This window comes from Engystomops pustulosus, chromosome 8, assembly GCF_040894005.1.
Source record: "Engystomops pustulosus chromosome 8, aEngPut4.maternal, whole genome shotgun sequence".
NCBI lineage: Eukaryota > Metazoa > Chordata > Amphibia > Anura > Leptodactylidae > Engystomops > Engystomops pustulosus.
The window spans coordinates 21,245,506-21,273,339 of record NC_092418.1 but is presented as its reverse complement, the minus strand read 5'-3'; the positions used below and the strand labels follow the sequence as shown (position 1 = coordinate 21,273,339).

The following is a 27,834-nucleotide window of genomic DNA, read 5'->3' as shown; positions in this document are numbered from 1 at the left end:
ATGAGAGGACCAGGGTTATTCTGCTGCTGCCTTGCGGCCTTTCTCCTATTTGTGGGAGCAGGTAGGCACCCCTATTTTCCCTATTATAGCATGAGCTACGTTATTTATTACGGAACTTTTAGCTTTGTGTCATTCATATGTCACTGCTGATTCGGACTCAATTTAACTCTAAATTTACAGGTGCCTTAAATATATCAGTGCAATTTTTTATAGTAAAAAAAAAAAAAAATTAAATCTAAAAGTATAGTTATCAAACAAAAAAAAAAAAATATTAAGTGATTTTATCGGAAAATTTACAACTGCAATGTTATACTTGATGTATATATATTATATTATATGTATATTATATATGTTATATATATTATATGTATATACCCAGAAAATATATGAATTTCACAAAATTTGGGGTTTACCTTTTTCGGTCTTCTATTCTACCACATATTTTTTTTTTTTTGGAGGGGGGTTTGAGTCATGCTTGTGGTGGTGTTGAATATCTGAGCGTCTTCAGTTCTTCATTCAATATCATAGGGGTCATAGAACAGTCATTTTATTTTACAGATTTTACGGATTTGGTATTATATTATGGTGTTATATATTATAAAATGAATGTTTTTTTGTATTTTATGTCTAATCGATAAGGTTAAAGGGGGTATATCATGACTTTTTACCTAAAACTTAACTTTTAAAAGATTCTATTTCCCACCCCAACTAATAAGAAAAGTTTTGCATGAGCAACAAGTATAAGTACAGTACAGACTACAAGGGACCTTATGTAGGTGGAATTTTCATGGTTGTCAGAGATATAATTTTTTCAAGTGAAATGTATACTTTTATTATAATTTATTGATCTTTTTGCACAATTTTTGATCTGTAATTTTGGAGCAGCACTGTCCTAAACACTACCATGTAGATATAACAGGCATTGGGCTGGCGGACAGCTGATAGCTGAGGAAATATGAGGTGTCCCTGGGGTGCAAAGTGGCAGCTGGTGTAAAGAGAGTGACAGGAGGTATTCGGAGCCAGGGGGATGACAAGCGGGCGAGGGGGAGAGGATGAGAAGTTACTGTACTTTCTGGTACAAAAGAAAGGTTAACAATGAAGTAATATGTCAGCCTGTCATGTTCATCACATAAATAGTTGGGGACGGAGACTCTCATGAGATGATAGATCTTTTTATGCTGTTGTTGGTATATTATTGTTATATTTTTGATTTAATTCATTAATTGAGTTGAACGTGTTCCAAGGCCTAAAGAAATTTTCTGCTTTTGGTAAAAAAAAAATTATTTTTTTACATACCATTCTGGATCATACAACGGCAGGCCATTGGTGAGGACTTTGGGGCACCTGACATCTGGGCCAATCTGAGTTTGAGGTCAGGATTTAGAAAAAAGAAAAATGTTGTCCTATAGGGACATCAACGCCCATTTGTCACTTAAGAATTAACTTTTAATTCAATTCAATTTGAATTAAAAGTTAATTTTTAAGTGACAAATGGGCGTTGATGTCCCTATAGGACAAAAATTTTCTTTTTTCTATTTAACTGAATATTATTTAAGCCCAGTCACATTGGTCACTAAACAAAAACTCTATTTTTTGCTGTGAGGTCATTATTTGGCGCGGATGTCACCTGCACATTGATGTTATCAGAAGTGGCCTGCTGGGAGCGCAGGGGGAGAAGACTGTTCCTAAAAGGAGTCAGGGACGTCCCCCACAACTTTGCTCTTTTGGGGGTTTTCTGGTTTTGCTTTAAGAACTGATCGTAAAATGGTTTCTACTACACCCACAAACATTTTAATCATATATGCATTTTAGTTATAGCATGTCCAGACCCAAGTAAGTGCACAGCAAGCCCCTCATTTAGAGTAGGCCCCACCTATATGATTGGACTGTGGTGCATATACACCCAGATAGGCAGAATACATCTCAATGAGTCGCATCCATATATACAGGCAGTCCCCTACTTAAGGACACCCGACTTACAGACGACCCATAGTTACAGACGGATCCCTCTGCCCACTGTGACCTCTGGTGAAGCTCTCCGGATGCTTTACTATAGTCCCAGGCTGCAATAATCACCTTAAAAGTGTCTGTAATGAAGCTTTATTGATAATCCTTGGTCCCATTACAGCAAAAAAATGTTAAACTCCAATTGTCACTGGGGCAAAAAAAAAAAATTTGTCTGGATCTACATTATAAAATATACATTTTATACATATAAATTTAGACTTACATACAAATTCAACTTAAGAACAAACCTATGGACCCTATCTTGTAGGTAACCCGGGGACTGCCTGTAATAAGAAGATTTTTAACAAATATGACATTGAGGGGCGGTAACTAGCCAACTACTATTCTCCTCGAGTGTCTATAAATGTAGCCCGGGAACCCCCATTAACAACAGTCTTGCAGCATTGGGCCTGACATGGGCTTTAGTCCAAGACAAGGCCTAAGAACAATCAAAAACAGATGCAGGGATTGAATAGAGAGACGCTCCCATAGTTCTGCTTCCTTAGGGGAGCATGGGCCTCCATTCTTGTGACCTAGTTATGATCCCGTGAGGAGAGATGATAAGTTGTGATTGGGGGTACAACACATAAAAGTTTGTCACCTTGGCTCACCACCACATACATCCTGAAATTCTCTACCTTTGGCACTACCTAGACGTTTCCATTGCTGGAAATCCAACCCAACATTCGAAGAACACTACTACAGAAATCAATGATATGGTGCTGAGCTATGTTGTGTCAGATTGCCAGTAATAGAGACCTCTTAGCAGTGCCAAAGGGTTCATATAACTATAATTAGTGGTGTTTCCAATCCCCCGATTCCACTAATGTCATCAAAAGATGTTTTTTTTGGTCTAGAATCCCCCTTTAAAATCTTTAATGCTGCGCAGTGGGATTCCATGTCAAATTATGGATCATTGCAACATAAATATATTGCCGACATCATCAGCTGCTATGACATGGGGTCTGTCCTGTACAATATAGAGACTATGGTAGGTGGGATGGTTGAGGGGCTATTAGCACTGGGCTGCTGTGTGATATAATATGGTCGCCTCTCTTGGCAGCTGCAGCAGCTGACATACTGTACATAGCTCTGATGCAACTCATGTGAAATCAGAGAATTGGAGGTGCCATCACAGTAACCAACATCAGACTGATGTACAGTAAAACTTACAAAGGCAGAGAAGGATTGCGGATAAAACATTGAAAAATGTGAAGAAAAATCCTTAAATTTTTTTTTCGATTTGGGGCCTGAGGCCTAAATAAATCTTTTCTTCTTATCTTCTTTCAGTGGTGCAATGGCCATGCATTGTATGTACAGTCATATTATGGCCAAGTCCAATAGTCATGTCAGGTCGTGTAAAGGGTTTAAGGGTTTCTTGTCTTCTGTAAAATATGATATAGAATGGTATGTTTAGTTGTTTGATCAGGTAGCAGGGTACTGTATGTTATATATAATATGAAATAGGATGCTATACCTAATGGTTTGGTTAAGTAGTGGGTTGTAGGGTGCGAGATGTTGTGTATAATATGGTCCTACACCTAATGGTTTGGTTAAGTAGTGGGTTGTAGGGTGCGAGATGTTGTGTATAATATGGTCCTATACCTAGTGGTTGGGTTAGGTAGTGGGTTGTAGGGTGCGAGATGTTGTGTATAATATGGTCCTATACCTAGTGGTTGGGTTAGGTAGTGGGTTGTAGGGTGCGAGATGTTGTGTATAATACGGTCCTATACCTAGTGGTTGGGTTAGGTAGTGGGTTGTAGGGTGCTAGCAGATGTTGTGTATAATATGATAGGGTCCCATACTTAGTGGTTGGGTTAGGTAGTGCGTTGTAGGACACTAGATATGTTGTGAAGTTTAATATATTGGATGGAAATCTAGTGGTTAGGTTAGGTAGCAGTTTGAAGGGTACTGTATGTTGTGTATAATATGATATAGGGTGCTATATGTGGTATATAATATGATGTAGGGGGCTATGCCTAGTGGTTGGGTTAGGTAGTTTTTTGTAGGTACTAAATGTGATGTGAAGTATTATATAGGATTGTAGGCCTAGTGGTTGTGTTAGGTAGTGGTTTTTAGGGTACTAGATGTGGTGTGAAGTATTATATAGGATTGTAGATCTAGTGGTTGGGTTAGGCATTGGCTTGTAGGGTACTGTATGTTGTGTATAATATGATATAGGGTGCTATGACTAGTGCTTGTGGATTTTAGGGTACTAGATGTGTATAATATAGGATGTTAGGTCTAGTGGTTGGGTTAGGTATTGGCTTGTAGGTACTAGATGTGGTGTGAAGTATAATATAGGATGTTAGGTCTAGTGGTTGGGTTAGGCAGTGGCTTCTAGGGTACTAGATGTGGTGTGAAGTATTATATAAGATGGTAGGCCTAGTGGTTGGGTTAGGTAGTGGGTTGTAGGTACTAGATGTGGTGTGAAGTATAATATAGGATGTTAGGTCTAGTGGTTGGGTTAGGTAGTAGGTTGTAGGTACTAGATGTGGTGTGAAGTATTATATAAGATGGTAGGTCTAGTGGTTGGGTTAGGTAGTGGGTTGTAGGTACTAGATGTGGTGTGAAGTATAATATAGGATGTTAGGTCTAGTGGTTGGGTTAGGTAGTAGGTTGTAGGTACTAGATGTGGTGTGAAGTATTATATAAGATGGTAGGTCTAGTGGTTGGGTTAGGTAGTGGGTTGTAGGTACTAGATGTGGTGTGAAGTATAATATAGGATGTTAGGCCTAGTGGTTGGGTTAGGCAGTGGCTTCTAGGGTACTAGATGTGGTGTGAAGTATTATATAAGATGGTAGGTCTAGAGGTTGGGTTAGGTATTGGCTTGTAGGGTACTGTATGTTGTGTATAATATGATATAGGGTGCTATGACTAGTGGTTGTGGATTTTAGGGTAATATATGTGGTGTGTTATGTGAAATATATATATGCGACCAGTGCATGTCGGTTTGGTTGTGATTTATGTATAAATTATAATGTGATGTCATCATGCCATATTCAGTGGATCATGCCAGGGGCTAGAAACGCAGAAAACCATTGCTCCGTTAATCCTCCTAAAATAACCTCTTTGGGGCAAATTGCAAATTCTAAGATTGGAGTAAATGCTTGATTTTTAAATGTATCATGTCTTTCTGAAGAACCTGTCAGTGGTTCAGGTCAATTACTGTAATCAGGGACCTGTAAAATGATAACATGTGCTGCGTGTAAAAACTCTGTATATTCTTCGGAACAAGTCAAACCCTGACAGTCACTGGCTTACGAGACCACCATGTGTGCAACTCATTTACAATCCAACCGTGTGAAATGTTTGCGGAGTTAGAATTACAGAATGTTATAAAGTGTTTGGTACCGACTGTCTCTAGTGTTCTTGGGATTCCCTGTTGGGCCATAAGAGCCTTGACTGTCCAAATCCTCTTGAATACCCAGAAGCCTGCCAAAAACATTAAGTGTATGGGGGCGGCAGAAACTTTAAATAGAAGCTTAAAAGTGGAATTTACACGGTCTTACTCTGCACGGTCTACCGGCATATCCATTGCAGTTTGATATCTTTTATCATAAGTTTGTATGGTTGTGCTCACATCTACATTATTGTGATTTCTGCTAATATAAACCATAATCCTGTACAATAGATCCTTATGTCACCCATTGGTCCCCATTGACTTTTAATTGTATTTTGGGGGTTGGGTTATAGTTTCCGTAATATTGGCAGCAGAAATAATTCTGCTTGGAAAAAACCCTTAGAAAACAAAATATAATGATGCAAGTGCATGTGAATGAGGACCCTGGGGTGCATATGATGCATTGTAGTGGAGGCTAAGATGGTAATGGTAGTATCCATAACTTTCTCTTGTAGACCATGTTGAAGCCAGATTTAGCTTGTACTATATAAAACCATTTTCGTAGTAGCCAAATAGTGAAGTTTGTGAGTTGAATGGCATTCCTAGGCTGACATGGCCCAATTCTTTTGTGCTGGGTACTAAACATAGCTGCAATGTGAAAATCTGGAGCCTTAGACATCTACATGAGCTACTTGGACAGGTGTATCTTCTACTTCTGTCTCGTAAAATGGTCACCACCGTGGCCATGCCCGAGTGCCATCTGGTTATGTGGATCTCCCTTTACATCCTGGGCATCCCCAAGTGGAATGCCATTAAACAACAATTACGAGCCAAAGTCTTACTGTGTGACCAACTTTGACCCATCTTTGGGACGGTTTCTTCCTTCATCAGGATTTGTTTTATCACATTAAGCCAAACCACAATTTGGGTTTATTGACCAAACAAATCCCTAAACAGATTATTGTTTTATTGGCAGTCCTGTTTCTTGAATACCATATTAGGGTTCCAATAAGATATTTGGCCTCGTCATATGCCTCTGCGCAAAGTGAAAAGGCCAAATACATATTGGAATGGATTGAAATTGATTCTGAACAAAAGCACAAGGGGAAGCCTGCAATAGTTCAATGGCTTCCCTCACGAGTAGGCTTGACGATACCCTTGCTCGCCCTTGGGTAAATTTAGGATGCTATCCGTTCCCCCAGGCTCAGTGTGCGTAGCTAATGATTCTAGTCAGCATGCTAAGTATGGAAACACTGCTGTAACTGGACACCGAGCGGCTCAGAACTGCCAGATCCCTATTCTCTGTTTGTAGGTCTCTTCTGCCCTATACTGTCCCTGCATGGTAAACTTGTCTTTACCCCCCTCCCATTGCTCTGTCAAACTTGCCCGCAGCTGCTCGGTCCTTGCACTGTCACATAGCACATTTGCAGACGGTGGCTCTATCCTTTTAAGGTTATATTTCACACTGGGCGCGGACTCCGTCAGCTGGGAACCAACTGGGGCTTATTCTGGAGATGTTGAGCTTTTATGTCGCCCATTGTACTTAAAGCGCAAGTCCTTGCTGTCTGAGTTTGTCATGTTGTATAATACAAGCTGTCGCTACCTACAAGCAGCCGGTTTTAACTGTGCATAGGCTGACCATAATGTTCTTCAATGGGCTCACTGGTTCACTAGCAAAATCCTTAATTACTTTTTTTCCCCCCACCAATTCTGAGAACTTTAGGAAATCCAGGACTGGCCATACACACATACTCATATACTTCTACTGCAATTTGACCAGGGACAGTGGGGTCATTACAGGTCCCTATCACATGGCACTGTTTTGGCAAGGCAGCCAAGAAGTGAGATTTCGTCATATTGATGACACAACATATCTGGGATTTGGGTCAATGAAGCCATTACGTAACATGGAATGATATTATGATACCTCCTTTAGGGTTTCATTGGGTTGGATTCTATATTATTTTAGTCAAAATGTTTGTACTTTTTGTGATTCTGTAGGATTGGACTTAAGGCCCATTGTATTTTGTTCCATTGCTGTAATATCCTGTATATTAACGTTCCATTAATCTTGGGCTTCAAGCCTCAGTGTTCCATGATTTTAGACTCCAAAAATCACTTATATACATATAAATGTCCAAATGCTTCCTAGACATGAAGAACTGACTATGCTTTCTTCATCAGGAACATCAAGGGTTCAGGGCTTGGTGTTCCATCGTTTTAGATCTCAAGGCATCCCTGAAGAGTTTCACTGTTGTAGGACTCTTGTTCTAGACTTAAACCTTTCTATGGTCCTAGGACCTAAGCAAAAATGGTCCATTGTCTTTAAAGGTCGGTGTTTGGACTTTAGAAATTGATATTCTATTGCCCCTTGAATCCCAAACATCAATGTCCTCTAGTTGGAGAACCACAAACATGAGTGGACAATAGTTCTTACCCTTAGCGTTTCACCACGCTATGTTCTACTATCCCAGGTATTAGTATTCCAGCTGAATCCTACAAAGCTGGCATGTAACAGATAATAAGATAAAAGCTCAGCTGAAAGGAGAAACTTGGATGGTCAGTACTTTTATCATACTTTTGATGTTAGATCTTGTGAACTTTGTGTCCAAGCCATTGTTGTCTATGACCTCACACTGCCGGATGGGGTTACACCAAAGCTGCGTGCGTGGTGGGAGGGGGGAGAAATCTCCTTTCTGAATATCAGCGTCTGTTATATAAGAGTAATTATGAAATCTGATATGAGGAATATCCCTCAGAAATGACAGCAGATCACCAAGAGGCATTTCTTGGACTTGTTCAAGAAAGGGAATTCCCTTGTGTCTAGAGATGGTTCTCGTAATCATCTACGGATGAGTTGGGGAAAGCCCGGAGGACGCATCTTCATTACGTTCTCAGAATAAACAGGCTTATCGGTTGTTTATCCTATTTTAGGTTTGGGAATCTTTTTATTTGGAGATGTATTGTGTGTCAGACCTACCCACCAGACTAGCAGAGGACCCAAAGTCTAGCAATACAGTAGTTGCTCTACAGGGGTAGCAAAAACTGTGAAGATTATCACTTCTTGCTAAGGAACCTCAGTCTATCACTTAAAGTAATACTTAATCTTATAAATTAATTACTGGATAAACTCAATGGCGGATCTTCATATAGGCGCTATGGGGCCCAAACCCGCCCATACCCAGGCCCTATATAAAGATCCGCCATCAGTCTTAGGCGAAAAAAAAAACCTATACTCCTCTTCCAGCTTCTTCTCCCAGGCCCCGCGGCTCTGTTTTCGCCTCTCATGGCCTGGGCACGTCACTATGACACGGCAGTGTCGTGGCCATGGGGCGTCATAGTATAAGCGCTGCTTGGACCCTTACACTATGCTGTCAAGTGGCCGTGATACCACCGCGTTATGGTGTATGTGACCGGGCCAGAAGGAGAAGACAGAGCCGCGGGACCTGCTGTGGATAAATTAGTAAAGGGGGGCTCTGCTGTGGACATTTCAGTAAAGGGGGGCTCTGCTGTGGACATTTCTGTAAAGTGGGGCTCTGCTGTGGACATTTCAGTAAAGGGGGGCTCTGCTGTGGACATTTCAGTAAAGGGGGGCTCTGCTGTGTACATTTCAGTAAAGGGGGGCACTGCTGTGGACATTTCAGTAAAGGGGGGCTCTGCTGTGGACATTTCTGTAAAGGAGGGCACTGCTGTAGACATTTCTGTAAAGGGGGGCTCTGATGAAGGACATTTCATTAATGAGGTGCGGCTGCTGCTGGACATGTTATTAGAGTAGCAACTGCATTTCCTACCCTAGGGTTTATACTCCAGTCAATAACTTTTCCCAGTTTTTTTTTTTTTGTGTGTGGTAAAATTAGGAGCTTTGGCTTTTATGCATGACAGTATGACAGGAAGTTCAGCAGATTAGTTTTCCTAAATAGATGGGTTATAAGAACATGATTAAAGTTCATCATTAAATTACTTTTATGAACAGTATAACATTAAGGATATAGAGTAAAAGTCCTAACATCATGTTGGTTTGGACGCTGGGGGGTGGGGGTGGGGCGGTCTCTTAGGGTGAAGACACACATGGCGTTTTTGGGCCGTTTTTGGGTCGTTTTTACTAAGTGCGTTTTCAGATCGTTAAAAACGCATGCGTTAAAAAACGCATCAGTTTTTTAAAAACGTAAATACGGCCCAAAAACGGCCCAAAAACGCCATGTGTGTCTTCACCCTTAGTCATGTGAACAACCTGGGCTCCATTCTGTAATGTGTAGCAGCTTTTACTTCTGCAGTCTCTGTCTCTAATTCTCATTTGTCCTTTAACTGGGGGCTAGAGACAAGCTGCTATAATGTCTGGATATAGTAGCTCAACAGCCAAATAAACAGGATGATTTAACATCATCAACTTAATAATAGGTGGGATAGAAAACTTACTTTTATCTGCAGCAGCCTGTTTGACTGTGTTTATATTTCTCTCAATCTCTTCATTTTATACATTCATCTGTATTACTCAGTTATGCAATGTTTGTTGAAAAGTTAGTAAAGGTTTTCACAGATTCAATATGGCTTGGTACCTAGTTGCACTTTTAATGATATGTGTCTGGATTGGGTAGAACACGATCCAAATTTACTGTCGTGGTAGTGTTATGTGGAGTATGTTACAAAATGTTATACATTTTGCATAAATGGTCTCTCATTCTTGAATATTGTATGTTTATAAAACTAAGTTATAAAAACTATGTATGTGACCCATGTGGCTCTGTGTTGTCTGGCGATGTGTCCTGACATGCTATTTATTGGGATACTCCAAAATGGAAAATCTATGTTGGGCGGTGATGTTACACAATGCAGTCCCCTGTTGCTGAGCAAGCGCTGCGGTGAATTCAGGCACCCATGGTAACCCTACTCCTCTGTGGCCTAACCCACTGTTACAAGTCCTGTGTTCTAGATGCCGTGTCCCCATTCTGTCTTGTCTAAAACTAGAAGGGCGTATTTTAAAAGGGAGCTGTCATCAGATCCAGGATTGCTGTGCCAGGTTTTACCACTCACGTCACAAGGGTCTGGTCTTAATTCACCTCCGCAATGACCCTGAGACAGATCTTCACTCCGTTATTTGCTACCAATGCAGTTCCTATGGATGCGGACATGCACCCTCAGTATGAAAGGGGATAGGACTAACACGGCTAAGCCCTGCTTTCCGAGGACTACATAGGCACCAGACATCCCTCCTAGTGTATGGATCGGGTCCCAAACACTAAAAATTGGAAATTTTAAATGCAGCGCATCAGTATAGACATACGTTTAAATAAGGATTAGACAAGGTGTATACAAGGGTGGGGTACAGAAATAAGTCCATGTGAAGGGATCATCAGTTCAGGTTTTGACTTTGCGATTTAGGCCCAATCCAAAAGTTCTATTTCAAATAAGCAAATTTAAATTTGGTTTCATTGGCCACTTCATTTTTGTCAAACTCTTGTGTTTTTATGTAGATCGCAACTTTTTATTATAAATAAAGTTGATTGAAACAAGTCTTTCACGTGTCCTTGGTTGTTGGTACACCAATTTTTACTGGAGCTGGTTTCAATAAACTTTATTAACTACAAACAGACAAAAATAGGAAAAATAAAATTGGTTTTATTGGCTTATATACCTTTGTCAAACCCGTGTGTTGTCTTGTAGATCAGTACATTCTAATTTGACAATGTTTGTATTATAAATAAAGTTGATTGAAGGAAGCCTTTTACATGTTCTTTGTTGTTAGTACATCATTTTTTACTGGAGGTAGTTTGAATAAACTTTATTAACAACTAATATCTTGAAATAGGAAACATATCGTAATTTCATACAATTTGGGAAAAAAAGTGATGTGTTACACATTGGGAATGTGACATTGCTGTAACCTCTGAGTTATTTTAGCCCATTATATAACTGTTAGAGCCTCTGTAACTCCCCTCATGAATGTACATCCAGGCAGCGTCTGCAGAAATGACCACCTGACACTGACCGGGATGGCTAAGTATTTAAATGTACATGACCCCTTGTCATTTTTAGGTCTGTGTCACCGGAGTCACCGCGGCTACTGTATATAATTGTGCAAGCTGTTAAAGATATAACAGGATGTGCCATGTCCCTATGTGGGCTTCATCAGGATGTCAATCTCACAAGGGCAATTTGTGGAAAGGAGCGGGGACAATTATATCCATCTGCCAGTGCCCTTTTCCCTCCAGTTGGCTGAGTATGTGAGATATGTCACTTACGCTGCGTCAGCTCCGACCTAAGAGACATACTTTTCCCATAACCCTTTTGGGCCTGGAGGCCAAGTATCAATGACACAAGAGGGTTCCTACTGGTGGCAGAAAGCTTTAGTGACCATATCATGTGGATTATCTCACTGGTCTCTATGTGCCTTATCAGCAGTACAGTTAACCCCTTGGCACTAAATGACAAGGACAAACTATACTTGTAGAGTATTCTTTATTTTTTTTTATTTTGCAAAAATAGAAATACAGATCATTTTTTATAACATTATATCATGTGCACACAAAATTGAGGCAACTCTATTTACTAATTCCAACCAATATTATTCATTTTAAACCCTCCCCCCGCCCTCCCAAATGGCAGGACATGTAGCAGGGATGAATAAAGTAAAAAAAAAGAGAAAAAAACTAAACAAGGCAAAAGAAAAAAAAAAGGACATCAATGCAACATGGCGATCCAGGTACGGGCATATAAAGACATATATTCACACCTTTTACACAAATAGCCTTCTCTCATTATCCTCTAAATTTTCAATCCATTGCCTCCACTTTTTCCAAAAGTCATTCCTCTTCCCTTTAGCAATATTATGCCTCTGTTCTTGTTTCAAGATTTTTAATGTACAGTATATCTAAACCACATAGTTAGGTTAGGTACTTTTTCCGACATCCACATAGATGCAATTGTTTTCTTGGCGATTAATAATAATAGTAAAACTTGATATTTATATATTCCCAATTCTTGGGGATCCTCTAGATACCCCAATACACATAACTTAGGCTCCAGTTGGATTTCTACTTGGAATATGTCCACAATCTTATCTATAACCTGTCCCCAGTATCTGTGTAATTTGGGGCATCTCCACAACAAGTGGAATATGCCGGCATATTCTCTAAGACATTTTGGGCAGCATGAATCATTTCTACTCCCAATCCTTTTAAATTTTTTAGGCGTCCAATACACTCTGTGCACTATAAAATAATGTGTCTCCAGAAACCCGGGATTAGATGAGATTTTTTGCATGTTCTTCTTCATAGTAATCCACGCCTCTTTTGTCATGTTACCAATGTCCTGTATCCATTTTTCCCTACAAGTGATGGGGACTTGTAGAGTAGTCTTGACATAGGATCTCCTCAAACATTGTCCCATCTCTTCTTCAGGCCACCGTAAAAATAAGAAGACAATTGGTCTCTTGATCTCAGCTGATTCACCAATATGTAATTTGTTTAATTTGTTCTCCGTGTTCCTTCAACAAATGTTTCTGTTTCTGGCTGCCCTGCTCAAGACACCCTGGACACACCCAACCTTTTGTGTCAATAAGACACTTGATTTCCCGGTTGATCTCCACCCCCCACAATGACCCCTATATAGATAACACTGACCCATCATTACATCACTACTGACAATAGATGATGTCACAGCTTATCTCCTCCCTCTCCCTGTACAATGACCTCTATATAGATAACACTGACCCATCATTACATCACTACTGACAATAGGTGATGTCACAGCTTATCTCCTCCCTCTCCCTGTACAATGACCTCTATATAGATAACACTGACCCATCATTACATCACTACTGACAATAGATGATGTCACAGCTTATCTCCTCCTTCTCCTCCCCCTACAATGACCTCTATATAGATAACACTGACCCATCATTACATCACTACTGACAATAGATGATGTCACAGCTTATCTCCTCCCCCTCCCTGTACCAATGACCTCTATATAGATAACACTGACCCATCATTACATCACTACTGACAATAGATGATCTCACAGCTTATCTCCTCCTCCTCCTCCCCCTACAATGACCTCTATATAGATAACACTGACCCATCATTACATCACTACTGGCAATAGATGATGTCACAGCTTATCTCCTCCTCCTCCCTGTACAATGACCTCTATATAGATAACACTGACCCATCATTACATCACTACTGACAATAGATGATGTCACAGCTTATCTCCTCCCCCTCCCTGGACAATGACCTCTATATAGATAACACTGACCCATCATTACAATCACTACTGACAATAGATGATGTCACAGCTTATATCCTCCCCCTCCCTGTACAATGACCTCTATATAGATAACACTGATCCATCATTACATCACTACTGACAATAGATGATGTCACAGCTTATCTCCTCCCCCCTCCCTGTACAATGACCTCTATAAAGATAACACTGACCCATCATTACATCACTACTGACAATAGATGATGTCACAGCTTATCTCCTCCTCCTCCCTGTACAATGACCTCTATATAGATAACACTGACCCATCATTACATCACTACTCACAATAGATGATGTCACAGCTTATCTCCTCCCCCTCCCTGTACAATGACCTCTATATAGATAACACTGACCCATCATTACATCACTACTGACAATAGATGATGTCACAGCTTATCTCCTCCCCCTCCCTGTACAATGACCTCTATATAGATAACACTGACCCATCATTACATCACTACTGACAATAGATGATGTCACAGCTTATCTCCTCCTCCTCCCTGTACAATGACCTCTATATAGATAACAATGACCCATCATTACATCACTACTGACAATAGATGATGTCACAGCTTATCTCCTCCCCCTCCATGTACAATGACCTCTATATAGATAACACTGACCCCTCATTACATCACTACTGACAATAGATGATGTCACAGCTTATCTCCTCCCCCTATCTGTATAATGACCTCTATATAGATAACACTGACCCCTCATTACATCACTACTGACCATAGATGATGTCACAGCTTATCCACAGTTAATGTTACAGCCAGGAGTGGAAGCTGTATATGAAAATGTCACTCTAGATCTCTAATTCTGTGCACAGTCCTGGTATAAATAGGGGATTGTCGTCTTTAAAATGACATACGGATTGTGTTTTGAGGGGCTACGGTTCAGAAGATATATCTGTAATTAGCCCTTATTTTCATAATACTGTATATAGATATAAAATGGAAAGATAGATAGAAAACAGACAGTAACAATGACTCTAGGGTAAAAAGACCAATAGAAATATTGTCACATCAAATGATAGAGACAATAAGGAGATGTCAGGAACTCATCTGAAATAGCTGCATAGATTAATCTCACTGCTGCCCCCACGGAAATTCCTGGCACCTCACACATTGCACGCGGGGCAAACTCTCGACAACGTAGCACATTTCAGATGTATTTTTACCTCAGTAAAGGGCAGATACCTCTCTGCTGTATTCACGCGGCTGCTGTGCTCTAACTATAGTGAATGGACGGGGTCTGTGGCTTCAGTTATGTCTGCAAGAATCCTAAATTTAAGGAAAATAAGGTGTACAACTGTATAACAAAGGAAATATAAAATCTCACAAAAATATATCATTTTATTTACGGTAGATTTCTTTTTGGTCACAATCCAAGGGTTTGTATATAAATGGGCTCAATATGAAAAAACTGGCCTGGGAAGCCGTCTGGGTACTGGGAGATGTATAGCAGAGATAAATTATCCGCCCCATTAAGGGATTACAGTCGGACCTTTGATCATGGCGGCCATTTTTGTTTTGGTACTGTGCTTCGTGAATGATTTATAGACATGTAACCTAATGTGGGTTCGTTTTGCTAGTTAAAAATAAGTGCACAATGCGTGACCTTCAGGGACACAATATGCACTTTGTTCTTGGTTCCTGTGTGTTTTGGCCACTTTGCGAATTTGTATACACGGATGAATGACTTGGTGACTGTGAGAGGAGGTGGATTCAGGGCAGAGGTGTAATCCTTGTATCCTCCACTGCTGTCAAGTTCTCAGCAGAAGTTCACAACGTTAAATGGCCATTTCCATCTAACAGATGTATAATGAGGGAGATTTATCAGAAGTGTCTGAGAGCAGCCAATCAGAGCTCTGCTTTCATAGCATGGCCATTTAAAAAAAAAACATGTCCTGTGATATATATATATATAAAAATATATATATATACAGGCAGTCCCCGGGTTACATACAAGATAGGTTCTGTAGGTTTGTTCTTAAGTTGAATTTGTATGTAAGTCGGAACGGTATACTTTATAATTGTAGCCCCAGGCAAACATTTTTTTGGTCTCTTTGACTATTGGATTTAAAAATGTTGGGTTGTCCTCAGAACCAGAATTAACAATAAAGGTTAATTACAGACACCTCTGATAACTGTTATGGCTGTATATTGTAGCCAAGGGCTAAAGTACAGTAAATTACCAACATCCAGAGGTCCGTTTGTAACTAGGGGTCGTCTGTAAGTCGGGTGTTCTTAAGTAGGGGACCGCCTGTATATACATATATATATATATATATATATATATATATATATATATGTATGTATGTAATGTGGGTATGTATTCAGATCCCTTAAAACCCCTCCAGAAATGTTGATATTTTATTTAACAAGAAAAACAGAAATATCACATGGTATTCAAACCCTTTGCTGTGACACTAAGGGTGCATTCACACATGGCGTTAACGAATGCATTTTGAAACGCATTACAACAGCTGAGAAGAGGAGATTTGCCTGATTACATTGCTGTTAACATTGTGCTTACTAAACAGGTTTGTTAAAGCAATGTAATCAGGCAAATCTTTCTTCCCAGCTGTTGTGATACGTTAACGCCACCTGTGAATCCACCCTTATATGTAACTCAACTGCTGCCCATTTCCTTCTTATCCTCCTTGAGATGGTTCTAAGCCTTCATTGGAGTCAAGCCGTGCCTAATTGAACTGATTGGACTTGATTAGGAAAGGCACACACCTGTCTATACAGTAAATGTGAGCACATGTGAATCATAAGGTCTAAGGAACTGCCCAAGGAGCTCCGAGACAGAATTTCAGCAAGGCACAGATCTAGCCAAGGTTACAAAACAAGTTTCGGATGATCTGGCCATCCAACCGAACTAAGCAATCGGGATAGAGGTTAAGAAGAGCCCCACTGTGGTTGAGTTGAGAGAAACATTCAAAGGGGTCTGAATACCTTCCGTACCCACAGTATTTATATTACTACCATCAAGTTGTTTTGACGCCTATCCATCTTTATCTAAGTTATACACTCTTCTGGCAAAGCTAGGGTTCAAAAAAATTATAGATTTAGGTCCAATGCCATTAAGTGAGCTCGATCCAGAAACTTGCTCTGTGAGCTAGCAGGATTTCCCAGCCAGAACTTTGTATCACTGGACTCAACTCAGAATATCCATTCAGTCCAGTTGTTTGAAGTCAAAGCCTGAGAAATCCCACCAGGACACAGAGAGGCACATTTACTTACCCGGTCCCTCCGCTATCCCCGAGGTACATTGTCCGACGAGGATGAAGTCTGCCGCGATTCAACAAGATTGTGCGCCCGAGATCCTTCATGTGTCGCTTCCCCGCTCAGGTCCGCCGGAGTTCACCTTCTTCTTCCTGGTGCATGTAAGTGCATTGTCTTGCAACACAATTTGAATTTTAAATCCTGCGCTTATTCCGAATTAGTCGGGTTGCCCAACAGCCATGCCCCCCGATTTGTGTTGCATGAAAGTTGGTGCGATTGCGCCAAAATCTAATCACGTGCGCCACAAACCCCTTTTAAACGTGGTCCAAAATGGAAATAATCGGGAAACCCAAAGGAAATGAGCCGTGCGGACCCTTAGTAAATGTGCCCCAGAGTTTCTCAGACCGAACTTATTCATGGGCAACCAGCCACAGAATAGCTTTGTGACAACAAACATGGTACACAGGTTGACATTAAGCAATATTATAGAGCTAGAGGGAATTTTAACACCTAGACAAGGACGTATAACAAAAATCACTGCACTGCAAGGTGACATGAATGGTGAAGTATTTTGTCAGTAAATGGGTCAAAACAAGAAAACCTCTCAAAACGAGATTTTTTTTAAATTCTTTTTTGAGTAATTTCACTTCTTTAAAAGGTGTCGTCCACTTTCAGCAAATTATTGGTGTTGTTAGTATAATGAAAAGTGAATAACTCAACATAGAGCATCAACCGGAAAGCTGCAGTACAGTATTCTTCTAGCTCACTTGCACCGATTCATGTTATACATCCTTTGTAATGGGCAGCTAATCAGACTGGCAATCAGCATAGAAATAGCTCTGGTAATTGACCGACCTCGTAACCCATTAAATCCGTCCAGATCCATCACCCCACCTGCCAATTCCATCACCTCCTTGTAGATGATATCCCCCCATTCAAAGAAGGGCACTAAAAATGATTGCTGCCCCATGTAAGAAACCAGTAGAACAGCAATAAAATAGCTGCAGACTCGCACAACGAGTGTATAATATCTGCAAGTACAGAGTGCATAATCTCCCTGCCTCCTGCTTGTAAGAGCTGAAAGAGAGAAACAGATGACAAGCAGGAGGCAGTTGACAATGGTTGACTCTTCAAAATATAGAATTAGCTATGACCATGCAAAATTCTATGGAGTGCTTCTTAAACTCTCTTAAAAAGTTAAAGGGAACCTGCCACCAGAAATGTAATTTTTAGCTGGTAACAGGTTCCAATAGATTCTGCGAAAAGATTAAAAAGTACTTTTTTAAAGTATATTAGTTGGCTCCTTGCAAGCAAAATCCAGCTAGTCATGGGGCGGGGTGGGGGGTGGGGGGGGATGGGGGATCTCCTCAATTCTGTTGATGTAGGCGAAGGGAGTAAGTACAGGGGAGAGATGGAGGCATGGGTATAAATGGGGAGGAGGGACAATTAATTGAGCCATTGCAGCTCCCTCCCTGTGACTTGCTGGACGGTGCTGGTAGGGAGCCAGGTAATGTCTAATATACTTTTATAAAGTACTGATACCATTCAGAATGCTGACAAAGCCCTTTTTAAATTCATCATTGTACTGGTTATGTATACTTTATCCAGATCAATCCAACAAATCAGGATGGCAAGGGACGGTCAAGCTTAATAACTAAAGAACATACTTAACCTCTTATAGTCCACATTCCAGCTGTTATGATTGTATTGCTTTGCACCTCAGTGTTTCGATGACACTGACTGATCGTCTTCTGTTTAGAATTTCAAGTCTCTACTGATGTCCCTGATGACGCCGGAACCTTTGCTGATGGACAGACAGGTGCGGTGGACACCAGCCTGGACGACAAGTCTCTATATGCTGAGCAAATTCTAACAGAGAAGAACCTGATATTCTCTGTTGAAGGCCTTGACCCAGAAACACATGAGATAAAGCAACAGGATTGTGGACCAGTGACTAGGGAGAGGCAAGAAAAGCAAAATATTACTCCAGGTGCTTCTCTATGTGATTCTGTGGATGTCGAAGATGATGCAGGAAAGGAACATGAAGTTGAACAAGATGTGGCTTTAGATCAAGGATCTGAAGAAGGTCAGGGAGTCAGTGAAGATGGTATTACAGAGATAGATGTTGTAGAAGGAGAAAACTTTCCTATTGAAACTGAAGAGGAGTTACCACTGGATGTCAAAGAGGAGACTGTAGGAGATTTTGAAGAGGATGTAACAGAAAACAGTTTACCAATTGCAGAGGAAGATGATACAAAAAAATTAGATTTAGAAGGAGAGGAATCGAATGATGAAACTGGCACATCTCAGGGTGAAGATGAGCAAGAAGTAGCAGAAGAACCAGAGTTGGCAGATGAAACTAATACAAATGAGGTTGAGTCTTCAAAAGAAAATCAAGAAGAATCTAAAGAGACAGAAGTAGATGAAAACGAGGGTGATGCTTCTAAAGAGGAACAAACAGAGGATGGTGAACTAGAAGTAGATGCTAAAACTGATGCAAATGATGGTGAGTCTTCAGAAGAAGAAGATGACGATGATGATGATGAACTAGAAGTAGGTACTGAGACTGAAACAAATGAAGGTGAGTCTTCAGAAGAAATTCTAGATGAGGGTGACGAACCAGAGGTAAATGCTGAGGCTCATGCACAAGAAGGTGACTCTTCTGAAGAGCAGGAAGAGGACGAAAAGCCAGGGGAAGATGTTGAAGCTGATAAAAACATTGGAGGGCTGTCAGAGGAAGAGCAGGAAGAGGTGGAAAAACCTGAGGTAGATGCTGAGGATGATACCAATGGGTCTTCAGAAGAAGAGAAGGAAGCGAAAGAAGAACCAGAACCTGAAGCAGAGTCTGAAGCAAATGCGGGTCTGTCACCAGAAAAAGAGCAAGAAGAGGCAGGGGAACTAGAGTTAGATGCAGAGACGAATGAAGGTGCATCTTCAGAAGACAAAGAGGCTGAAGACCCATCAGAAGAAGAACAAGAAGTTTCAGATGATAATGGAAACAAAGATAATATCTCAGAAGACACAGAAGTTACCAAAAAAGATAAAACTTCTGAAGAAACCGGAGCAGAGAATGGAGAGACAAACATTACAGAGGAATCAGAAAAGGATCAGTTTTCCGATGGAGAGAAAAGATCTATTGAGGGAAAGGCAGTGAAGTCAATCTCTAAACAATCCCAGAAGCAAGCTCCTAATTCAAGGACAAGGAGGCTAAAAGGTAGACATTCCAAAAATCTTAATGGATCTTCACAAGCAAATTATATTTCAGGATCTTATGTCTTCCATATTTGTTTTAAGAAATGAATGGGTTAAGCCACACACGTAATGCTCTTCCTTTGAGATATATGTTACTACTACAATGAGTTATGTATGCAACATATTTTCTGTGACAACACTTTCTGATGTTACAGGTTCAGTGTTATCATAAGGACAATAGACCATAGCAACCAATGTATTCCACCACTAATGTTTTCCATCAAGTCCAGTACAATCTATTTATACTGTGCTGTAACGACGTGGGGCAGGACATATCCTTGTAGATAAGTTAGGGGTCATTCTCAATGGTCAACTTTTGACCACACAGATGCTAACTGAATGCAATCTTCTTAAGTTAAAGATGCTCTTCTTCTGTAAAAAAAAGCCTCCTTTTATATGTATGTGGATCCCAGCATCCAGTCGGACCAGTTGACTTCTGTTTCCTATAGGAATGGTCGTAGTGATAGTGGTGTATAAAAAATATTCATGAGGTTATATATCTTATATGTATATCTGATTACTTATGTGCGCTCCACTAGTGGCCGTCCAGCTGAACTACAACTCCTAACAAGTTGGGACATTGTTATCAGAACTTCCTAGAAGTTATGGCCAAAGAACTAGATTGTATATCAATATTCTGCAAGATTATTCTGCTTATATCTGAATTGACAAGGTACAGTGACCTCTTATAGCTACCCCTCTATCTCTGGCACGGAGGTCACCCCACCCTTATCTAGTATACAACTACCTGTCTGCTTCTTCATTTGTGATCATATCCTAACATGCGACCGCTCATGTGACATTACAGCAGTTGTGACGGTATATAATTTCATATTCATTCTATAAATTATGTCTGATAACTTATTGACTGTTCACTTCTTTCTGCAGAAGATGTGGAAGAATTCCCAATAAGGGACAGAAGCCACATAGACAACACCTTGAAGCTCACAGACGAAAAACCTGCAGATGATTATACAGGTTAGTTATGTTTGGGGCTTATTACTATTAAACTATACTGAATATGCGAATTAAAGGGAAACAAACATTTGATTTGATGCATTATGAAGCAAACATACCTTGAGAATGCTGTAGCTTCACTGATGCAGAAACATATGTTGTTTAATCCCTGAACTGAGCCTTGTCCTGCCCAGCATAAGCTGAGAATACATCAGCACTGTGTTGTCCTTGACAGGCAGAAGTAATCAATCGCTGCACCATCCCCCAGCTGCTGTGTATGAGTCATCCAGCTCAGGTTGATTAGTCCTGTCTGGACAGCTCAGGAAGTTCAGTGTTTTGTGTTTATGAGGCAGCCTGCCTGCAACCCAGCTTTCCCAAGGTCCTAAATTTTATAATGTTTTTTTTTGAGCAAAACCCCTTGGTTCAGGGATTAAATACGATATCATTCTGCACCAGTGAAGCTACAGTATTCTCAATGTATGTTTGGTTCACAATGCATAGACTTCATTTAAGCTATATACTGTCAAGTGGGCAGTGCCAAAGTGTCTCCTCCAATGCAATGACTGCCCACCTGACAGTATAGACCCTAATTAACATTTTTTGTGAAAAAACTAACAGCACTGATTGCTTAGTAATGTTAGAGAAGAAATTGCAACTAAATCATAATGGGGCTCATTTACTAAGGGCTCCGCGGCCGCACTTTTGTTGGGTTTCCCAAATTTTTCCATTTTGCGCCGAATACCGTCAGGATTTTGGCACACGCGATCGGATTTTGGCGCAAGCGCACCGGCTTTCACGAAACAGAAATCGGCGGGGCGTGGCCATCGGACAACCCGACAAATTCAGAAAAACCGCGGAATTTAAAAAACTAAATGTGTCGCAAGATCAAGCACTCATATGAGAAGAAGCAGGTGACCTCCGGCGGACCTCGGCGCAGCAGCGACACCTACTGTATATCGGGCGCACAATCTTAGTGAATCCCAGCAGAACCCGAATCCACGTCGGACAACGCGCCTGGTATCGCGACTGGACCAGGTAAGTAAATGTGCCCCATTGAATGGAGTGAAGTTAAGGTTAGAGTCTCATTTTGGTCTTGTGTAATTTTGGTTCTCATCACTTTGTATCTACTCTTTTCCAGCGGCATTGCAGAGACTAAGGAAAATCTATCACTCATCTATCAGACCCCTGGAACTGTCTTACAAGTACAATGAGCTGAGACAGTATGAGATCACAGGTGAGACCATAGAGTGGGCCATGAGTCCATCGACTGCTTGGAAGCACCAGAGTAAATGGAGGAGCACCAGAACACAAGATTCGAGATTACAAGCAATGCTAGAGCCATTAGATATAGCACTTATACAATAAGATATGACACATGGACCACTGCGGACGATAAGCCAGCGCCGGCATGTCACTCACACAATGCCGGAAAGGTTGGCTTAGTACTATAAGTAAGTAATGTGTCCCTTTACAGCCCAATTAGGGGTAAGCACAGTTATAGACGTGTGCAGTGTGACCCTGACTTGTCTTAAAACTCATCAATGAGTAGATAATTTAAAGTAAATCCTATCCTAGAAACTTCTGAATATTTACCCCGGTGTCTATGTAGTTTCTATTCAATTTGATCTAATATTTATAGACTAAACTAACAATTTCTGGAATAAAACATTTCAATTAAAGGGGTTGTCTGGTCCCTTGTCTACATACGTTCTAGTGCCAGAGGCAGCAAGCAATGGCTAAATAGTGTGATATTTAACACCCACCAAATTTTCCAAGGGACCAGACATCCACTTTAATCTACATAAAAGGCTTGACAAATAGATATGTAGTCAACCAGTAATGGTTTTTTTTCACATGTACACCTACTACCTCAAATTTGCATGTCTGCATGTTTACTGCCCCCCACATACAAAAATGTACGTGCCAGCATGAAATCAGGGCTTTACCCTAATGCCCGAGGGGAACCAATTGGTTGGTACTTGACTATAACCGATTTGTAGATTCAGACTTTTATCATCGAGGCATATTCCTCCTAGTAGTAATAGATGTGATATGTGTGTCCACGATGCTGATGAATTTACTAGGTCTCATGAACTGATTCTCCCTTCTACAGTCAATGAGGGATGTCTCTCTTATGACATAGATGCAGAGTAGTGTCATCCCCTAGTCCCCCATACAGAAGTGCTCCCCTCCTCACTTACACAGGTACACAGCCTGTGTGATGTGCCCTTCCAGAAAACATGGGTGTTTCCACTTCTTACCTTTCTTCTAATCTGCATTGTACATCTTCCACTACTGGTATCTCCAACACCAGGCTACTGTGAAAGTTGGAAAGAAAAGTGAATAGAGATCTATAAAACATTATTGAAAAACTTTTTATAATAACGTTTCTGTGATACCAAATCCAAACGCAGTAATCCCCCACCATTCATCCGAAAATGTGGTCAAGTTGCTCTTTACTTCCAGGTGTATCAACATACATAGGAAATGCCTAAAACTGCTCGATGCACCTAGTGATCGGATGAGCAGGTGCTACCTGTGTATGTAGAGACACCATAAAGTAAGGACAACATAGGGAGGGTGACTATCATTTTTCTATGTTAGGACCCCAAATGTAAGCAGCTTCTTTGAATAATATTTTTGGGCTGTATAACCCCTTTAAGTGCATGAACCACCAGCCAGAGATTCCATAGCATGGCATCCCCCAGATAACAATAATCTTCATTTATATGGCACCATCATATTCCGTAGCGCTTTACAAATACACTATCAATTCTGATATATATATATACAAGGTGACATCAGGAACATAGCAGTTGGCACCTAGATGATACCACTGCCCCGTGCCCTCCATGTCCTTGCCTCTGCCATAGGGCACAGCTCTCCCTTGTCTTGTGATTAAATGTTGACATATCGTTTCCCTCCCATCTGCTAACAGCTTATCATGGACGTAGCCTTGCTGACTCGGCCGCAGGTGGGTAGAACTGCCTAAGGTGCCTGTGTCCTGCCTGGCCTTTTCAGCTTGTGTGTCTGCTTCCTATAACACAGGCCTGAATCTGTCCCATTCGAATGCCGTGCGTACTTACCTGCTAGCTTACGCTTGTTGACTCCTATAGAGATGTGTAATAGAAGACCTCCACATCACTAATAAGTGGCTAATATATTGCTTTGTGCAGCTTACTGTCACAGTGGAGCCCTAGCTTACTAGTGAAAGGGTCTGTTATATAAGGAGAAGCAGCACTCCATGATTAGATAAGGATTGGGGACCACAATCTGTCCCAAAACCAGGAAGATAGTTCTTAAATATGCCAGTGCTATGAAAATAATCCTACCCCTCGTGTTATGGAGGACCAAACACATACATGAATTATGGAAATCTATCACTTTTAATGGTAAAAGTGTAATGCTTTATTTCACCTGTGGGGGCACTGCAGGGAAACTGAAAACTTCCAGGAAGTTTGATGGGTGTCTAAGCAGTGAGACATCCTATTTTTATCTTATTATCAGGAGATCCTTCAAACAAAATGGAATTTTTAAACACTATAACTAAGCAAAAAGTTCAATAAAAAATTAATTGGCTAGATAATCAACCATTTCAGGATACGCCCAAGTGTGTGCAGTTTTGATAATATCTAATACTCTTGATTGGTTTTATTTTCCATTTCTTATTCTTCATGTTTTTAATATTTTAAAATCCATTATAAATTCTAATTCATTAACTATAATTAAGCATTTCCTCTTCTTCTTCATAGATGGTGAGATCACATCTAAACCAATGGTGTTGTTTTTGGGACCGTGGAGCGTAGGCAAGTCCACCATGATCAACTACCTCTTGGGGTTGGATGAAACCCCCCATCAATTGTATACAGGTAATGACGGGTCATCTTCATAACATACATGAACATTCAGTGATTTTGTACAATATATAAAATATTCTCCTTTTTGCTTACTCTTTTGTAGGTGCTGAGCCCACAACTTCTGAATTTACCGTCCTCATGCATGGGCCAAAGCTGAAGACCATTGAGGGCATTGTGATGGCTGCCGACAGTGCTCGTTCCTTCTCTCCACTGGAGAAATTTGGGCAGGGATTTTTGGAGAAGCTTATTGGTATTGAGATTCCCCATAAACTCTTAGAGAGAGTAACATTAGTGGACACTCCTGGAATCATTGAGAACAGAAAACAACAAGAAAGAGGTAAGTATAAACCTTGGGAGATCCAGGCCTGTTTTAGAGGAAGCAGACAATGTAGAAACACTAGCTATTATCTTATTCACTGAAACAATATTTTATTAACTTTTACATTTTGCTTTGTAGGTTATCCATTCAATGACGTATGCCAGTGGTTCATTGACAGAGCTGATCTAATCTTCGTTGCATTTGACCCAACCAAACTTGATGTGGGTCTCGAGTTGGAGATGCTCTTCAGACAGCTAAAAGGACGCGAGTCTCAGATCCGTATCATCCTGAACAAGGCTGATAGCATAGCCACTCAAGAACTTATGAGGGTATACGGAGCTCTTTTCTGGAGTCTGGCACCTCTCATTAATGTTACTGAGCCACCAAGGGTATACGTCAGCTCCTTCTGGCCCGAAGACTATCATCCAGATACACACAAGGAGCTATTCCTCAAAGAAGAAATTTCCCTTCTTGAAGATCTTACTCAAGTCATTGAGAACAGAATTGAAAACAAGATAGCATTTATCCGTCAACATGCTATCAGAGTCCGTATCCATGCTTTGCTGGTTGACCGATACCTTCATACCTACAAAGACAAGATGACATTCTTCAGTGATGGAGAACTTGTGTTCAAGGACATTGTAGAAGATCCTGATAAATTCTTTATTTTCAAGTCTATCTTGGCTAAGACCAATGTCAGCAAATTTGACCTTCCGAACCGTGAGGCCTACAAAGATTTCTTTGGAGTAAACCCAATTACAAGCTTCAAGCTTCTTTCCCAGCAGTGCTCCTATATGGGTGGCTGCCTTATGGAGAAGATTGAGAGAGCCATAACGCATGAGCTTCCAGAGCTCCTCGGAAGCATCAGTAAAAAGCCTTCAGGTCTCAACTGTGATGCCACTGGTTGCGGAGAAGCATCAAAGAACCGATATAAAAAACATTAACTCATCTCCAGCCAAACCCCTTCTCATATTTAATAAAAAAAATAAAATAAAATAAAAAACAGCCGTATAAAAGGTCTTGCGATCTTTTGGTGATGGACGTAGCCTGCCATTGAAACCATTGCAAGCTATCCTACTTACAGTATGTTGTCAAGGTGTGTCACATGGATGATACTCAACACAATCCTTCTGTTCTAGAGGGGCTGGTGGTTACTCTGGTGCTGAAGGTGTGTGAAGTGGCTATTGGAGCCTTCCCAAATAAAAATAGTTTGAGATAATATTGCAGAGAACTGCTCTTCCACCCTTATTGTATCCCATACGACAAGGGTCCTCTTCTCCGACTAGAGCTTCTGTCATGGTCCTACATAAGAAGGGATTAGACCACATGGTTTACAAATTACTATAATGAGGTGTACAAGGAATTGCAGTTCACTGCATACTCTGCATTGTGTGTAATGATAAATTTGTCTTGTAATGTGGTGAGGTAGTAGCCATGTTAATCATGTCTAGGTAAGTTGAGGTACCTTATAGAGTACACTATTATTGGGTTCATGAACTCCATCCATTCTCACAGCCAAGGCCATAGATGTTGGATCTTCAATCCATTGCATGTAATATTGGTGGTAAAGTAAAGGCTGCCTAGCACTGGAGTCACCTAACCATTGTCTGAAAGTGGACATTTCCATGGATGTTCATCCTCCTATGTCAGTGATGGCGAACCTTTTAGGCACCGAGCGCCAAAACTACAAGCAAAAGCCAGATATTTTTCACAATTTTCATTTAAATAACTCACAGGTTTAAAACGTATTGGTGCCCTGATGACACCAATACAAGAGAAAGAAAGAGAAATTTGTATTGTTGTTGTAGATTCCCTCTTAAGTCCTCTTAACAGGATGAATCATGGGTCTGGAGAAGAGGCTACAATGATAATCAAGCTCTGTCCACACCTCCATGATTTAGGTCTTGAGTCCTGAATGGTGACCTTTGTGCTGGGCGATGGCCTGGGTGCCCAAGAGAGAGCTCTGAGTGTCACCTCTGGCACCCGTGCCGTAGGTTCGCCACCACTGTCCTATGTTATAATACAATGTGCTTAGGTATTCCAAACCCTATCCTCAACCAGACAAGATGTAGGGATCATGGCCAATAATCTTCTGAAATACTGTATGATAATATATGTATGAACATGGCAATATTCAACATGATGGCAAGTACTTATTTTTTATTGTCTTGACTATTCTTTGGAATATTTGCCATAGAAAAAAAGTCTTGGTTTTACCATTGTATAGTATTTGATAAATGTTTGACTTTTACCAATCTGGTGACGCACCAGTCCATATGATATTCTACCAAGATTTCAATAAACATCACAACAACGTTGACTTGGTTACATCTTCTTGGAAAAGTTCAATCCTTTGCGATCCCGTACAATTGCCCAACATCTAAATAAAATGTCTACAGGCCCAACAGCGAGACTTTAGTGTGGAGTTTCTCCATATGTGGTTCTCACCATCTGCTTAGAGTTACATGTCAATGATATTTAGTTAGACCAACTCTACCAATCCAGATGCACCAGGAGTCAGTTTTCTAGGAAAATAAACACGTAGATGTGCAGAATTCCAGTGTTAAATACCAGGAGGTCCTCAGCTAGACAGAAAGA

General features: G+C 40.6%; 1 protein-coding gene and 1 long non-coding RNA gene across 4 annotated transcripts in view; one reads left to right on the top strand and one right to left on the bottom strand.

Annotated features, from left to right (window-relative positions):
* On the top strand, window positions 1–27,556 carry SRL (sarcalumenin). 2 transcript variants are annotated; one of them, XM_072120163.1, is made up of 8 exons: window positions 1–61; window positions 18,611–20,065; window positions 20,992–21,081; window positions 22,199–22,294; window positions 23,999–24,034; window positions 24,813–24,929; window positions 25,021–25,254; window positions 25,375–27,556. In XM_072120163.1, the coding sequence occupies exons 1-8, from the start codon at window positions 1–3 to the stop codon at window positions 26,178–26,180; spliced, it is 2,895 nt and encodes a 964-aa protein (XP_071976264.1). In that variant the 3' UTR covers window positions 26,181–27,556. The 2 variants fall into 2 exon arrangements, with proteins under 2 accessions (XP_071976264.1, XP_071976265.1); XM_072120164.1 differs by lacking the exon at window positions 23,999–24,034.
* LOC140074885 (uncharacterized) overlaps window positions 1–27,834 on the bottom strand; it is a 56,686-nt gene that overhangs the window by 2,730 nt on the left and 26,122 nt on the right. Inside the window, exons 2-3 of one of the 2 annotated variants that reach the window (XR_011849305.1) lie at window positions 23,322–23,378; window positions 14,799–14,901 (exon numbers count right to left, since the gene is read on the bottom strand). This is a non-coding gene — a long non-coding RNA (uncharacterized lncRNA). Of the gene's footprint in view, window positions 1–14,798; window positions 14,902–21,179; window positions 21,240–23,321; window positions 23,379–27,834 lie in introns of those variants that run through there. The other variant, XR_011849306.1, reaches the window with a different exon arrangement.

What these genes read in the sequence shown, in the direction of transcription:
- SRL (XM_072120163.1), top strand. Translation starts at nt 1, where the DNA reads ATGAGAGGACCAGGGTTATTCTGCTGCTGCCTTGCGGCCTTTCTCCTA. An exon ending in TCTCCTATTTGTGGGAGCAG is followed by an intron (nt 62 to 18,610) that starts GTAGGCACCCCT and finishes TCTTCTGTTTAG; the next exon opens with AATTTCAAGTCTCTACTGAT. An exon ending in GAGACAGTATGAGATCACAG is followed by an intron (nt 22,295 to 23,998) that starts GTGAGACCATAG and finishes ATCTGCTAACAG; the next exon opens with CTTATCATGGACGTAGCCTT.